The following is a 15,801-nucleotide window of genomic DNA, read 5'->3' as shown; positions in this document are numbered from 1 at the left end:
ATGCGCTAGCTATAGTGTTCTGACAGTTTTAAACTTGCTTGCCAGGAGGTGATGCACGTATGCTGCACTTGATGGTAAATAGTAGCTTCATATGCCTCTTCCTGTCAGGTCTGTTTTCAGTGAATCTGTTTCTCTGGCCCTTCAACTGTATGTTTTCCTTCCCCCACCCCCCCCATCCCCCTCCTTCTCTCTCTTTTCTAATTCAAGTGTGTTATTTCTCCCAAAGGAAATTATTTTTGTCACAAGAGACAAATTAAACTCGTCTCATAAGGCCTTCATTTAAATTTCCTATTTATTACCATTATGCATACTGTGTTCCTCCCCTTACCCTCTCTTTATATAAACAGGAATGTGGGAGAAGCAACCTAGTGGATAGAAGCCATCCCTTGATCATAGTTAAAGTTATCTCCAACAAACATGATTTCTGCAATGAACATACCTTTGGGTGGAGAGGGGGGGAAGAGCTAAGAGAAAAGCATGGTCCTGCTTACTTATAAACATTCAAGGTCAGGTTGGACGGGGCTCTGAGCAACCTGATCTAGTTGAAGATGTCCCTGGCCACGGCAGGGGGGTTGGACTAGATGACCTTTAGCGGTCCCTTCTAACCCAAACTATTCTATGATTCTATGATTATAGGATTTTTTGTCTAATGACAACGTCTGTCAGAGTAAGTTCTTCAAGACTCAATTACCCTCTTTTGAAATTTCCGTTAAAACCGATCACAAACCATATCAGAAGTTCTCAGTTCACGAGTCTTCTAGCATTTAAGGGTCAGTCTAAGTAAGCCAAATGGACATCTGAATTTTACTCTGGGGTGTTTCAGTATGTGTCTGCTAAGTTCAGATACTCCAGAGCATTCAGGAATTAGCAAAATAGCAAGGTGGGAGATGCCACAGCTCCTCGGGTCTCTGGGAGGCAAAGTTTCCAGTGTAACTGGCAGTGATATAATTTGTGGCTCAGACACTGTCCAACAGCTATCAGAACTCAATTATATGTGATGAAGAGAATGCTAAGGCAAACTATTTATTCTGCTTCAGGGGACTTGCAGGGCACCCATATGGTGTTTTCTTTATGCTTTCAGAAAGCCTGGACTATGCCCCTGGATTGGCTAGACGGTGCAACAGCATACATTTTGGGCTGAGAACACCCATACTCTCCCACCAATTTAGTAAATGTCATTCGTTGTTTGCTTTTTTCATAATGTCACTAATTACTTCTTTTTTGTTCCCCTGCAAAAACTTATCCCCCATATGTTAGAAACAAAACTTTGTTTTTCATTACTTGTCTATTCCTGACTTTTCTCTCATTGCTCTTTGCAACACACGTTAAAGTTTTCCCTTTGTTATACTTTATTGCTAGAGGACAGTCTTGAAAGAGACATTCTTTGAGAAGTTTAGCTTGCTGGAGCCAGGGTGTATTATTATTACCACCACATGGAGAAAAGAAAATTACTTCTATTTGGAGAACGAGAAATACAGGTGTATAATTATAATAGATCCCTGCTCATTCATCTACCTTTCCTGCAGAGCTGGGCATACAGTTTGCATTCTTTTCTGCTATTTTCTTTTAAAAAGTAATTACCATTGGTAGATAGCTGGGATCACTGTATGCACAGTCAGACACAGAAATATGCTCTCTACTGTTCAGGAGGCTTATCTCTTCTGAATTTATGGAAATGTTAGACCTATGGAAGTTCCTGCCAGACATATCATGGGAGCACAGATCCAAGTGTGGGACTCCTACAGCATATTCTGAGAACAAGAATGGCACAGAAATACCTTTGCTTTTAACAATAACCTTTTCATACTTTACAATGAAATCAATTACATTAGCACAACTGTAGTAATCAATTATGTTTGATTTCATCCTCTCTGTGTGTCTGATTTGTTATTAAATCCATTTTCAGGGATGAACTATTGCCAACGTTCCTTTCTTTTTGCTGAGAAAAGAGGAGAAATGAAGCATTTGTTTTTCTTATGTCACAAGTTTGAAAGTTGTTTTTTTAGTAATTGTTATATATTCATATGCCATCTGTTTTCTGTTTTCTTTCATGACTTTCTTTAATTTCAGATCCCTGTAATGTATGCATTTGAGAAGTTTGATATAGAGATAAATGTTCACATACCCAAATAAAGGTTACCAGTCACATCTCTGTATGGCAATTAAAAGCAATAAGTTAATGCTACAAACCTTAAAGATAATTCTAATTTTTTTAACTTCATCCATTCAACCAACTACATCTGCAATTCCCTCATCTTCTTGAATGAGGAAGTACCTAAAGACATTGATGATCCAGAGTATATACTGGGAAAAGATCTTTTTATACTTTTTTTTTTAATTTCCCTCAGTATCTACTAGCAGTCACAGTCAGGAAAGAGCAATTGGATAAGATGGACCTTTGCTCTGAGCCACTATGGCTATTCTTATTTTATGGACTTTTTTTATTATTATTCTCTATGGTCAAATTTATTGAATGTGCTGCTTACAACTGCCTTCCTGAGATGTTCTGTTCCAGCTCCATTTCCCCTCCTACTTGGTATTTCTAAGTCTTGGATAACTTTCTTGTAGCCAAAATCCTATTTATGTTTCAGCCTTACCCCTTTTGGGATCTTTTATTTTTTATTCGGGATTTTTAGGTACTACCAGAAAAAAAATAGTGTATTTCTGCTTTATCTTTACTAAGTCTTTTAAATAGTTAATAAATCATCTTGAGTTTAAAGATGAACTCTTTGGAGCTATCCAGTTCAACTGCTTCTAAAACATTCTTTTTAACACAGACATATATGCTTAGACAAGATTAAATTTACACTGATTTTTTTATTGCTTGGTTTGGCTTTCTAGTCATTTAAATTTGCAAGTATTTATCACACAATTTTACCAAAATGTCCTTATCTTTCTTGTTCACCAAGAAATACCTTTAAATGATAAAATCCTGTGGTTTGTGGATATTCTGTGAATTATATGTTTGTAACAGAAGATTATGTTAGCTGTAGAACAGAAAGTTAGCCATTTAGCTTAAGACATCTCATATGCTATGTGGAGTGTTTGTATTGTTAAAGATGAGAAAAAGGGGTTAGTCCTTGTGATTAGCTGAATTATTATTGAGTCAGAAGTTTCTGTTATTTGCTGCCATGAAGGTCAGCAGTTTTGATCTGCGATGCCTTTGTCACAGAGTAAAAGTTTAAAAACGTCAGCTATGGTTTCAGACAGCCATGGGATGTCGGGTCCCAAACATGCGAGTATCAAATACAACATCACACTTTATACTCCATCCTTCATTAAATGCTTTAGGATTTAATGAAATCACATGCAGTATCTGGTATAACAGCACAGCTTGTTCTTATGGATTTATGTGCTAGAGAGAAGCAAACAAAATTATACTATCAGTGAATTATCTACCATTAGTTTGTCTAGAAGGCTCTTCACAAGCTGTTCTTTTCACTCTTGCTTGTTGCAATAATAAATTTTTTTTACGTCTCACATTACTTTCTTTTTATGTGGTTCATGAACAAAAAAACTCAGAACAAATCTTGCAAGGTTATCAGTTCTTTCTTTGCTTAGCCTGTAGTTCAGTTTTATCTTTTCCCAGAAAGATCAAACTTGTTGAGACTAGTTTGTTAATTCCCAGATGTAGCACAGCCTAATCCCTGAGGTTTGTGCAGGAATGTGCTAGTTCTCCATTCCCTTAATTCTTCTAATGAAAAATAAATGTATCCAATGTCATTTAGTGAAAACCAACGGTTGTTCTTTTCAGTCATCTATAAATGTTGAAAAGGAGACAACCCTATACAAGATGAGCTCCTTGGAATACTTACCATTTTTTTCCCACGTATTTGTGTGGTTCCTTGCTGCAGTATGGCTCTAGGCACAACCACAATGTCAATATAGTTCATGTGTTGTTTTTCTTATTTAATGTGTGCATGCAATTACATAGCCCTGCAGGTTAGGAACCAAAATATATTGCACATCAGCAATTTCAATTTGGTCCTAAACGTTTTGAAGAACAGCTGCTTCTCCGTTCAAAGAAGACTGAGGAGCCCTTCAGGAGAAGGAAAACTCCTAAATGGTTACAGCAAATGGTTTAGTTTGTCAAGCTGTTTTGAATGCAAAACTGGGAACTGCTTTCTCCCTGATGTAAAATGGGTATCGGACTTCTGATCTAAATAAGAAAGGCCTAGCAAAGATTTAATTAAATGCTAACAGAATCCTTTGGGGCTTCATTGAAAGAAAGCTATACAAATAAATATAAGTTTATTGCTAATTTTGTTAAATAAAGCTGCAAGATGTATAAAAAAACCACGGAAAAATAGATACTATCCTATTTAAGATACTATTTCCTTTTAAGTGTTATTGTCTATTACTAGAGGCTAGATCATTTTTGGAAGAAATGTTAATAATGGAAATTCTTGTTAGTATGTCCAAAATCAAGACACAGTATTGACTTTTACAAGATTCAGAGAATATCAAGTTTATAAAACTATATCTGGAGTCTTGGATTAGGACATTTAAGATACTGCTTATTAATATAGAGAGATTAATACTAGGGATAGTCTTTCTTAAGAAAAAATAATTGATATTGCTAGTAGTCAAAACAAAAATAGGTATTTTAGAATTAAAATATTTCAGAACATCTCTTGAATTTGCCTTTTCTTTTTTAAGTAATGGAAAGCTACTATTGCTCCATTACATAGAAGTTGCCAGCAATTCACAGTATATTTTAATTCCATCTTTGTTCTAAACCCCATTTTATCAATTGCTGGAAACTATGACATTTCCCATATTTAGTCTAAAATGAAAGATGTTACTTTTGGGAGGGGAGGGAATAGCTTCAAGCCAATTCATTTCAATCAGTTTTTAATTATTCTAGCACGATAAGTATTTTTGCCTGTATGTATGTAAAAATTTTATAATTTGAAACAACTGGAACTAGCTTGGCTTGTGGCCTGATCTTGCAATTGCTTATACACCAAATCTGTCTCACTATTTCTTTGGGACTGTTCACATGTGTTAGAATCACAGAATCACAGAATAGTTTGGGTTGGAAAGGACCTCTAAAGGTCCTCTAGTCCAACCCCCCTGCCGTGGCCAGGGACATCTTCAACTAGATCAGGTTGCTCAGAGCCCCGTCCAGCCTGACCTTGAATGTTTCCAGGGACGGGACATCCACCACCTCTCTGGGCAACCTCTTCCAGTGTTTCACCACCCTCAGCGTAAAAGATTTCTTCCTTATATCTAGTCTCAATCTACCCCCCTTTAGTTTAAAGCCATTCCCCCTTGTCCTGTCGCAAGAGGCCCTGCTAAAAAGTTTGCCGCCATCTTTTTTATAAGCCCCCTTTAATGAGATTGAGTTTTTGTTCTGTCATTCTCAAAGAAATCTCCTAAGGTACAAGCCAAGTTTGTAGCCAACTGGCTTACTGTGTTTAAATATTTAAAATTAAAAATATTTTAAATCATCATATGTAGTTTTAGATGGGCAGAGTTTCCCTATTATTATTTATTATTTCTGTTCCAGCAGTACCTGGCAACATTTGCAAAGTTGTTATTGTGCTAGGTGCACAAAAAGCAGGCCAAATGATGGACTGCTCCCCAAAGAATTAACACTTCTTGTTATTTCACCAGTTTATATTTGCTGAGGATCATAGGATCACAGAAGTTGGGAACAGACCTCTAGTCCAACACGCTGGCAAAGCATGGCCAGTTTAGGTCAGATTGCTCACGGCTTTGTCCAGTCAAGTTTTGAATCTCCGAGGATGGAGATTGCACAACCTCTGGGTACCTGTTCCACTGCTTCATCACCCTCGTGGTGAAAAAGCTTGTCCTAATACTGGAATTTCCATTGTTCCAGCTTGTGCCTGTTGTCTCTAGCCCTATCCCTGTGCACCTTCAAGAAGAGTCTGGCTCCATCTTCTCTACACCCAGCCATTAAACTGCTGTAGACAGCAATTGGCTCTCCCCTTAGCCTTGTGTTCATAAGGCTGAACAAACCCGATTCTCCCAGCCTCTTCTTGTATGACCTGGTCTCTGGCCTCCTGACTGTCTTAGTGGCCTTCCACTGGATTTGTTGTATGTCAGTGTCTTAACTTGTGCCAGGGATCCCAAAACTAGATACCATGCTGCAGATTTGGCCTTGAAATGCCAAGCAGAGGATCCAGAACATCTCCCTGGAAGTGGCTGTGTAAGCCATAGGCTGCCCCAAATGCACCACAGCTAGGAACGCTTGGCAAAGGTTCATATCATAGTTTCATTCTCACTTTTAGCCAGTGTAAACTAGTACTGCTGTTGAAAGAAGTTAATTGTTTTGGGTTGGCTTTTGGGGGTGGTGTGGGATTGGGGGTGGTGTTAATTTTAACACAGATCTGCCTTGCAATCCAATTTGTTTCCTGGCCGCATAAATGGCCATGCAGGCACAAGAGAATGGGCTGTGTGGTCAGGAGTGGAAAGGAAAAAAACGGGACCATTTTTTGCCGTAGCAGTGCTGGTTTGTGTCAACTTGCTGTGACTAGACTCCACAGTCTAAAGAGACATGGAGAGTTAACTAAGATTAGTGAGGATTATGGCCAAGAACCATCATATCAGTTAAATTAAAAGCTTCAGTTAAATTTCTCTTCCACTTCTGTAAACAAAATTAAGAAAATTCTGTCTAGATTAATTATATAATATCCGTCATAGGTTTATTCTGACAGCAGTTTTGTGGAATGTCCTCTTGCTTTAATAGGTCCGTTTAACTGAGGAGTTTTATGAGACTAGCTGCAGAAAAATAGAATTCTTAATTTGCTGCTCTTTTGTACAGTACTGTGGCAAATGTCCACATTGGGCTTTTAGTATTGTTATTTAATTTTTTCTTTACATAACCATTAGTTATTTCCTTCAATTGTACCACAGTTTGTTTTTTAAATAAGATTCTACTGAAGGGAGGAACTTAGAAACTCACCACAGTATTTAACATCAGTTGACATTTACCGCAATCTCTAATTATTGGCACAGAATCTGTCTGGCTTCTGCTGCTTTTATGGTTCTTCCAGCTTGTTCCAGTGTTTTTTAGTTTTACCATCCTGCTGTAGGTGAGTTAGATGATAGTGGTTTCAAGCAGTTGAAGATCTACTTTTATACAGACTCTGTCTGTTCAAAACAATTTTGTTTATTGGTATAAGCAGTGTAAAGGTGAAAAGAAAGATTTCTGCAAAACCTCTCACATATCAGTCCCAGAACAATTCTTTCACTACCCAAGCAAAAAGTCCTGTTGACTTGGGACACAGCAATCACAAAGAGGGGTACAATGTTAATGCTAAGCATTACAGCATGTGCGTTTCATTAGGAAGAATATTATATTTAAGTACTTCATTTACCTTGCTCATGAGCTTACAGAAGTGTAAATACCAGGTAAATAAACCCAAATTAGACTTACTGTTTCTCTACCAAAACCAAATCCATTTTTGTGCTGGAGACTTTGCAACATAGGTAGAATGTTTGGAATTACTGCCCATCATGAAGTACACTGGAAATTCAGTTAGCCAGTTTCACTCAAGGATTTGTGTTAATCCATTTTTATTCTTGTAACATGATGTGCTAGATGTTCTGAATACAGGAATGCATGGTTCCTGCTCCAGAGATTTTACAATTCATGACGAGACACAGACTGTTTAGATGCTTGAATATTAGAATAGAGTGTATGTATTTTTTAATACTATTTATTATCTATCCTTAGTTTCTCCAAAGCCATCATTGGTGTATTGACTCCTTGCAAGCCTTGCAAGAAGATACGTTCAAAAGGTTTTGTGAGATACTTTTTGAAACAAATTTTCTTATTTGGAAATACTTTTATAACCTTTTAAAAACTGAAATAGGTTTAATTTGCTTAAATAGTTTGTACTGCAAAAGAAGTTTGAGCAGCATGGTGACATGCCAAAGAGAAAATTGGATAGGTTTAGTTGCCTTCTCATAATTTAAAGCTTACTATATTCTTGTGGGGGATCAGCGTGGTTAAAAAAAGTAGCTTTACATTGCGTGTACGTGTTTACCGCACCTTGCCCCTGCAGTGCACGTTCACCCACCAAGGCCTGCCACACCGGATTCTGCCTTGCAGCAATCAGATCAACAACGCTTGAAATCCTTTGTGCATTTGTCTAAGTGGGGACTGCAGAACGTGGTCCCGTAAGCTTGAAAATTAAAACCAGTAAGTACTCTGCTAATGGTACTATAAACTCTAGGGAAGTGTGTTGGCATAATCTGGCCCTTCAGAGCCTAAGGGTGGCTTCCCTCTCCTGGGTCAGGCTGAAACACAGGAAATGACAGTGGCGAGCAGCGGGCGCTGACTCACAGCTGGGGGCGGTTTGCTTTGGGATGGCTGTAGTAGTTCCTGTCCCCAGCTGTCTGCCCTCCCTCTCTTTACTTCAGGCACGGCCTGTGCGTCGTGGAGCAGTTGTTTAGTCACTATAGTTTACAGTCCGTTATATCAAGAGGTATGTGCACCGAATTCAAGTTTCAGTAATGCAGAGGAAGGTAGTTTGAAATATTTCAGCAGCTGTTTCCCGAGAAGCTGAGCTGCCCATGCAGCAGAGGTCAGGAAGTGTAGCTGGTGAATAGGTTCCAAAGTAAGTTTTCCACTGAAAATAAGCCCTAAGAGTGTGGAAGCTATGCCCAGTTACTAGGCGGTTATCTGAAAATACTTCAGACTGCATTTTTCAGGATCCAGCAGCAGCCTTGCAGTGCAAGATAAAGTAGGACTTCCCTCTTCTCAGGCAAGCAGGACAAGATTTAGTAAAGATAGCAAAATGTAATACGCCTGTTTACTTACAATTGAAGCCATACTGTATTATGCAGGAGTACTGCCTGCTGGACTGTTTCAGATAAAACGCACAGTATTTTCTCTTCCCTTTCTTCCTGTTTCATTCTTGCTCTCTTCCCTGCCAAAAGAAAAAGAAAAAGTACATGACATTTGACGATGCTATGCCATCGAGAAAAAGTGGCGAAAAGTGGCTTAATCTGGAGTTTTCATGGCAGATTTTGGGGAAATTTTGCTCTTAGTTGGGTGGAACTAGAAGAGATTAATTTTAAGAGCCAACTGGGAGAAGTTGACTTAAGGTCACCATCTGTTAGAAGAAGAGTTTATCTGTGTTTGTACAGAGCCAACACAGAAGAGTCTCAGTCGACAGAGGCCCATGGACATGGCCATAACACAAACATATAATAATCTTGTAATGGGCCTTTGCCCAAAGAGGGCTTCAGATAACTTTTAGGTATTCTTATCTAAAAATATGTATTAAAGTAAACAGAGTGGTCAAAGTCGAGCAATTTTTTTTTTCCTTGAAGAGATTTTCCCTTGTGATTTCTCTCTAGCTGAACGCTGAGAATTTAAAAAAGAATTTAAAAAGTTTCTCACTTAGTGATAAATATCCCCCAACAATAGTGACCGAGTTGCCATGTAACATTTTTCACACTAGACCACAAAATGCTTTTGCCAAGGCTATGTCCTTGTGTCCATTTCACAGATGAAGAAACTGAGGCATGTGGGAGAAATGTGATTTTACTAAGGGTTGCATGCCAGGCAAGTCGTAGAAGCTGGAACAGAACCCATGCCTCCTGCGTCTCTGCCTAGGCTGCTCTCCATTAGTCTGCTGTGCCTGAAGTACATGCTGATTTCAAACGAAGAGCAAGACATAGCTGAATATCAGCGTAGGAAGTGGTTTCGTGATCATCCTATAATACACATTTTAAAAAGATACTAAATACTGTTTTCAAATGCAACTGTTGTCCAAAAATGAATGCTGTCAGATTATGATTTTCATTTGCGTGGGTTATTTTCCAGGCAGAAATTTTAACGGGCATCCCAGTTGGCAACCTTGAAGATGCTGAAAAGGTGGGACACATGCTGTTAGAAAGAGGGTGTAAGCTCGTAATTGTTACTCTTGGAGCAGAAGGCTGCATGATGATATCAGTAGAAGAACCCATTCCAAAGCACGTTCCTGCTGGGAAGGTCAGGGCTGTGGACACTACGGTACGTTTTTGTGGTTTAACTGTCTTGCTTTGGAAAAGACTGCTTAAGCACTAAGGGAAAGCAATGAGTAATCAGCCAAATCTTTGGGCACTAGCACAAAGGCTAATTTATGATGTGATATTGATATCTTGCTTCCAGCCTCTCATATATTAAATGTCAGTTCACTTGAGTTTTATAGTCTGTATTGTAGATGTGCTAGAATTATTATACGTACTGATAGTATCTTCATGTTCCTCCTTTACTGAAGTCAGTACCTGTCTCTGACTGTAATGTGTGATGCCAGTGGCTTGAGCTGCAGTCTCGTTTTTTCGCCTTTGCCCAGTCATATAATTCATCTTGTCCAGAACTCAAATGCTGTGGGAGAAAGGAGATACTACCGCCCTCCCAGTCTGAAACTGAATGTTTGGCTTTTCTGACACAAGCATGAACTGCTTACCAAGTCTAGCATAAAGTGCATCAAAGACATAGTTTTTGCAGAATATAGTGGAAAAAACCCAAGAAGTTCTTGCTGCTTTATGACGACTATTTTATGATGATAGGTAAGTGATACCTGATCAGAGGCATTTTAGTCTTTGACATGAGGGTATTTTTTTTACTTCCTGCTCAGAATTAAAAGCAGAAAGCATACGCTAACAGACCACTAAATACAATACCCCCAGCAAAAAATAAAAACAGGACAGGCAATAGTTAAGATAGCATTGCTATGAAGACCTTACCACATTGCACATATGGGGCTATTTTGTGTTCCTAGTATTATCTGACATAAATCCAAAATAATTCCAGTGGAGTTACTGAGAGCAGAGCAGGTCACGTTGTATGTACTAACTATACATTTAAATGCCTGTTATAATAACGTCATATTACATATGTTCTGTTACAATAGTTCATTAACATCCTGGAGATTTTACCATCTGGTGCATTCCATATTGGAATTGCATTAATAATAACTAGTTCTTGTAGCATGTTTTTTATCCATGGACCTCATACTGCTTCACAAAGAAGGAAAGCAACTGCTTAAAAGATGAGGAAACAGAAGCATAGGGGACTGAAATTACCTAGCTCAGTAGCATGCAGTGGCAGAGCTAGGAGTAAAGTCACTTCTTCTAAAGCAGAAGATCACTCATAGATTTGGATTGTGATGTGCTGATACTGTGGAAGGCTTTGTTTCACTGTTAAATTTAATCCTTTTCAATTTAACTCTGAAACAGAGATACTTTGGCTTTGTTTTCCTCTTTTGCTCCTTTGTTATTCAGAAGTTTGACCTCGAGTTACTGCTGATTTTGGAATGTCCTAAAGTTCTGGTTAAGGGAGGCATCACTGCGCATAAGGTACTTGGTAGGGGACTACGGACAGCAAACTGCCTCTGCCTGCTTTTAGCCCAGAATTAGAAGTGCCAAGGGAGCGAAAGGCAGAGCTCCCAAAGCTGCCCAGAAGCAGGATTTGTTAGCTTGGGAGCAACACCTTGTGAACCTGGCAGTACAGCTTCTTGCTCTGAGTTGGTAAATCCACTGTTGCTATCAAAGCTTATTGTTAGAGTTTTTCTCTACATCACACAGAAGTGATGAAGAAGAAACATGTGTGATCTGCTTCTTCAAAAGAAGCAGAAAATTGCTGCCAGATCAGCTATTGTTTGATATCTTAAGATATTTGCTGCTCTTGGAATAAAACAGCAATACTGAAACCACACGCTGTGGCTGAAAAGTGCTTCTTATCTTGCCTAGCAGTTCAGAGTTGCATGACTGAACTAATTTAACGCTCCTCTTTTTTTTTTTTTTTAAATAAAAGCAATTTCTTTGCGTTTACTGAATCCTTGCCCTGCCTCCTTGTGGCCAACAGGTTATTGGCTTTCACATAGCAGAGGATTTTCACAGTTAATTTTGTTAATCTACTTAAATACCAGTGGGTTGTTTTCAGTAAAACAGCTGTGCTCAGTTTACTCTTGCAGACTGAATGAAAAAAGATGTGTTGGCCTTCTGTTATAAAAGTCTTACAGTGCTTAGACTGATTATCACTTTGCCTGAAAGCAAGTGGTTTTAAAGCAACCCTTCCAAACACTAAGCAAAGTAATGTCATCCTCAACTAACCTGGATAGCTCTATTACTAAAATAAATCCTAAATGTTCTAGTAGGACATGTTATTCTCTTCAGATACATGTCTGCAGCGGATCCTTCCCCAGGGGAATGAGCTCAAACTGTAAGGTGGCTTAGCAAGTAGTCACCTATCCACAGAATATTCAGAGCTGTTCATGTGCATGCTCTTAGTATGCCATTTAATACCAAACAAAAGTTGCTACCTTAAACTGCCCTGACTTCAGCATCTTGAGGTACCAGGCAGTAATTTTTTAAGCTGCCATAATCCAATCACATCTGGTTATGTGCCTGTATCCATATTGACATTGTTTGGATCTGCAGAAGGTAAAGTTACTGCCAGACAAGGAGTTAAATGATGTATATAATCCACCATAGGATTTGCAAAAGGTTACAGAGCCCTTATGAAAACAGTCTGTATTAAAACAGAGTTTGCCATTTAGAAGACATACATATAAGACGAGCTTCAAAGGCCTCTCTCGCTGTAGAAATTTTGCCATAGCTGCTACCGCTGCCCAGAGCCCTCTCTGCAGCAGTACAGCTTCAGTGCTGCCTCCTGGTCATTTCTGTTGTCCACAGCAGTTTTGAAAATTGTTGATGAGAAAATACTTGGGTAGGTACAGCCACAAAGATTAAGAATTTTAGTTCCTTGTCCCAGGTAGTGTGCTCCCCATTCTCCATGTTCATAGGTTCATCAGAGAGACTAAGGGTTGATAGACCGTAGAGCCTGGCTCTTCCTCCTAGCCCTTGAGATGGTTAATCTAAGAGTGTATTGGCAGAACACTGGGAAAAGCTGGCTCCATCTCCCACTCTGTGGTGGAACATGAATCTTCAAGATTGGAAATCTGGCATTTTTCACCCACACTAAATCAATACTATAAAGGGAAAAAAAAGGCTTGTTGATTTTTTTTTTTTAGCGCTAATTATCTTAATGTGGGCTTTACTAATGTATGCAATGCTTCCAATGACTGTTAGCAGAGCTCTTCATACACAGTCCAAAACATGTAGAGCACGATTAGTCGTTTAGAAGGAAGTTTTGCAAGACATGGTATTGTAAAGCTGAAACATCTGTTTCTCCTTTCATAGCTAAACAGTGCAAGAAGCTTTTGTTAAGAAAATAAACTTTCCCTTCATTTTACTAGTTTCTGCTAGCTATTTTCTGTATGCAAATTTTGAATAAAAACAAAAATAAGTGAATTATTGAAAAATCATCCTCAAATTTTCTGTATGAAAGAAATATCTGATTAAGCCCACTAGCCATATCAATTTGTATTTGAAGCAGATGACATACGTAAGAGACATTTGACACATAAAAAAGTACTAATATGTAGATAATATAAGAAAGGTATACATTATAATCTATTTTCATTACTTTAAATAGTTGCCTTTAAATCTACTTGACTACATGAAGTTAAATATATGCATTTATTTTATTTTTGGAAGAAGTTATTTCCACTTTAGTTGAAACTAGTACATGAAGCTGCATTTAAATAGCTGTGAAGGATAATTATATAATTCCATTTATGTGACACTTCTTCAGTTGGTAGCAGAAGGTTTCACAAACCATTCACAAATTTGATAAGCATTTCACAGAAAACAGTAATATCATATACACACATTTTGCAGTTGCATGCATGTGTGTGCGTGTGAAGCAGTTTGCCTGCTGCTGAAGCAGAAGCACAGCTGAGGTGGAGCACAGCAGCTGCTTGTGAACACAGCTGCGGGACGTGACCGAGCGCCGTCAGGTCAAAATTGTACTTGAGGTGAAGTGGATGATCTGTGTGATGAACCACACGATGATCCTGGATTGTGGCATCTGCTACTGCAGTATCCCTGAACATGCCGTCCTGGCAGAGACGTACGCAGTCTGATGACAGAGAAGGCCACAACATCGTCCATATTGGAGAACGAAGCTCTGCTCTTTTTGCCCCTTCACCCTCGCTGTCCCCCTCTGCTTCTGACAATCACGCAAAGTGTAATTTACAGCAGTATTTACATCTATTTATATTTACTAATTATATTCCATTGAAACTGCCAAGGAAAATTTGTCAGAAGAATGTAATTACTCAAAGCTGGAATTTGGCCAGCAGTGAGATTAGTTCCCTTCCATTTTGCAAAAAAGCACTATGGGATCTTACAGAGCCGAGCGCTTCAGGTGGCAGCTGGGGACCAAGTCGAGCCCCTGAGGTATTGCCGAAGGCCTGCCTAGGGCTTGGTATGTGCAGGTGGGCTTTGCGGAGGCAGTCGGGCTGTCTGGAGCTCCAGGTTACTCCGGGTCTGGGCTTTAGAGGGTTGTCCATTCCAGGCCTCCTCTGGAGGTGGGGCAGTCTGGTGGCTGGTGGCTACGGCAGGCTGGAACGTGTCTGCTGGCTCTGGGGCTGCACCCTGGGGCTCGGGGCTTTGCCTTTTACTGTGGTTGCTCCTTGCAGTTGAAGGTGGAGTGTCCTATCTAGGATCCATGCTTCGAATCGGAGGGTTGGCACAGGCAGAATCTCTCCTACGTGGGCACATTAGTGGAAAATGGGGTGCTCTCTGAGTAAGCAAGACAGAGCTGCCCTGCTGCCATCCCCTCCCCCCCCCCCCCCATTTCCCCGCCCCCCCCCCCCCCCCCCATTTCCAGGTTGCAGCATGGAGGTCATGTCAGGGAGGGAAGTACTCTAGGGGTTAGTTTTTGTAACCTCTGGTTTGCTCCAGACGCCAGTTTAGATCAAGATGCTGAATAACATCCACACATGCTTGCATCAGTTAGGGTGGATTTCCAATTTCCATCCTATCTGGTCTTTTAAAGATATAGTACAGTTGCTCTGCTTAAGGTCTCTCCATCAGCTTCTACTTGACCTCTAGGTTTGCACATGCCAATGTTGTGTGCACAAAAGTCCTGTATTAGCACACTCAGAATCAGGAGATCAGGCATCTGCATATCTGGCGTAGGCATGGATGTATTATCTGTAAAGACAAATGGAGGCACTTGGGCACACAATATTTAAATGAAAATTTGGAATCGCTTTTCACAGTGGTGCCCCTAGTAATCACAGCAAGTCCATGGTCTCCCTTTTAAATCTCATCTCCAGAATGTTTAACTTCACAGTGTTTCTAAGCACAACCATTAAATTTCCCATATCATTTCTTACACTACCAGCATTTTCCCTGTCTGTCTGTGCTTTTCGGCTACAGAGCGTGCACAACGTGCTGAGGGAAGCTAAGGAGATCACAGGTTGAGGTGCCATGCTTATAAACAGGAAACTCATTTATGAGACATGATGAAATTCAAAATTTAATCTACTCAGTTATGCCTGAAATTTGACACGAGTGTATGATTTATTCTATATAGTCCTTCTCTGTACGACACTCTCAGAGACAGATGATACATACTATTTGTCATAATCATCAATGTTACCATTATTTTTTCATGTCAGTTCTGCAAAATGAAGGCTCATTGCTACAATATGAATTTGTCATCAGATGTTTTGAGTTCAAATCCTATTAAGTTTCCCTCTGATTTCTTATTACAATATATTAGGTCTGGCTCTTTTACTATGGGAGAAAATTAAAAAGGCTGTCTTTAAGCAGCAGAGTGCTCACTGAGCAGCTTGTATTGAACTCTGAAGATGGCACACAATCTTTATTTTAATAAAGCCTCATATAAGTGTATAGCTATATAATTTTAGATATGTCACAGTATTCAGTTCTGTGTAGTAATTGTGGTCTAAAGAAGGCAGT

At 39.3% G+C, this 15,801-nt stretch overlaps 1 protein-coding gene across 1 annotated transcript in view; it reads left to right on the top strand.

Annotated features, from left to right (window-relative positions):
- The window catches only part of RBKS (ribokinase), a 71,922-nt gene that overhangs the window by 40,983 nt on the left and 15,138 nt on the right, over positions 1-15,801 (top strand). The window contains exon 8 of the mRNA XM_009320922.1: positions 9,806-9,994. Within this exon, the coding sequence (XP_009319197.1) occupies positions 9,806-9,994 (189 nt within the window). The remainder of the gene's footprint in view (positions 1-9,805; positions 9,995-15,801) is intronic.

Source organism: Pygoscelis adeliae, unplaced genomic scaffold (assembly GCF_000699105.1).
Source record: "Pygoscelis adeliae isolate BGI_AS28 unplaced genomic scaffold, ASM69910v1 Scaffold233, whole genome shotgun sequence".
NCBI classification, from domain to species: Eukaryota; Metazoa; Chordata; class Aves; order Sphenisciformes; family Spheniscidae; genus Pygoscelis; species Pygoscelis adeliae.
Note: the sequence above shows the minus strand (reverse complement) of the source record. Positions and strands in the feature narration are given on the sequence as shown.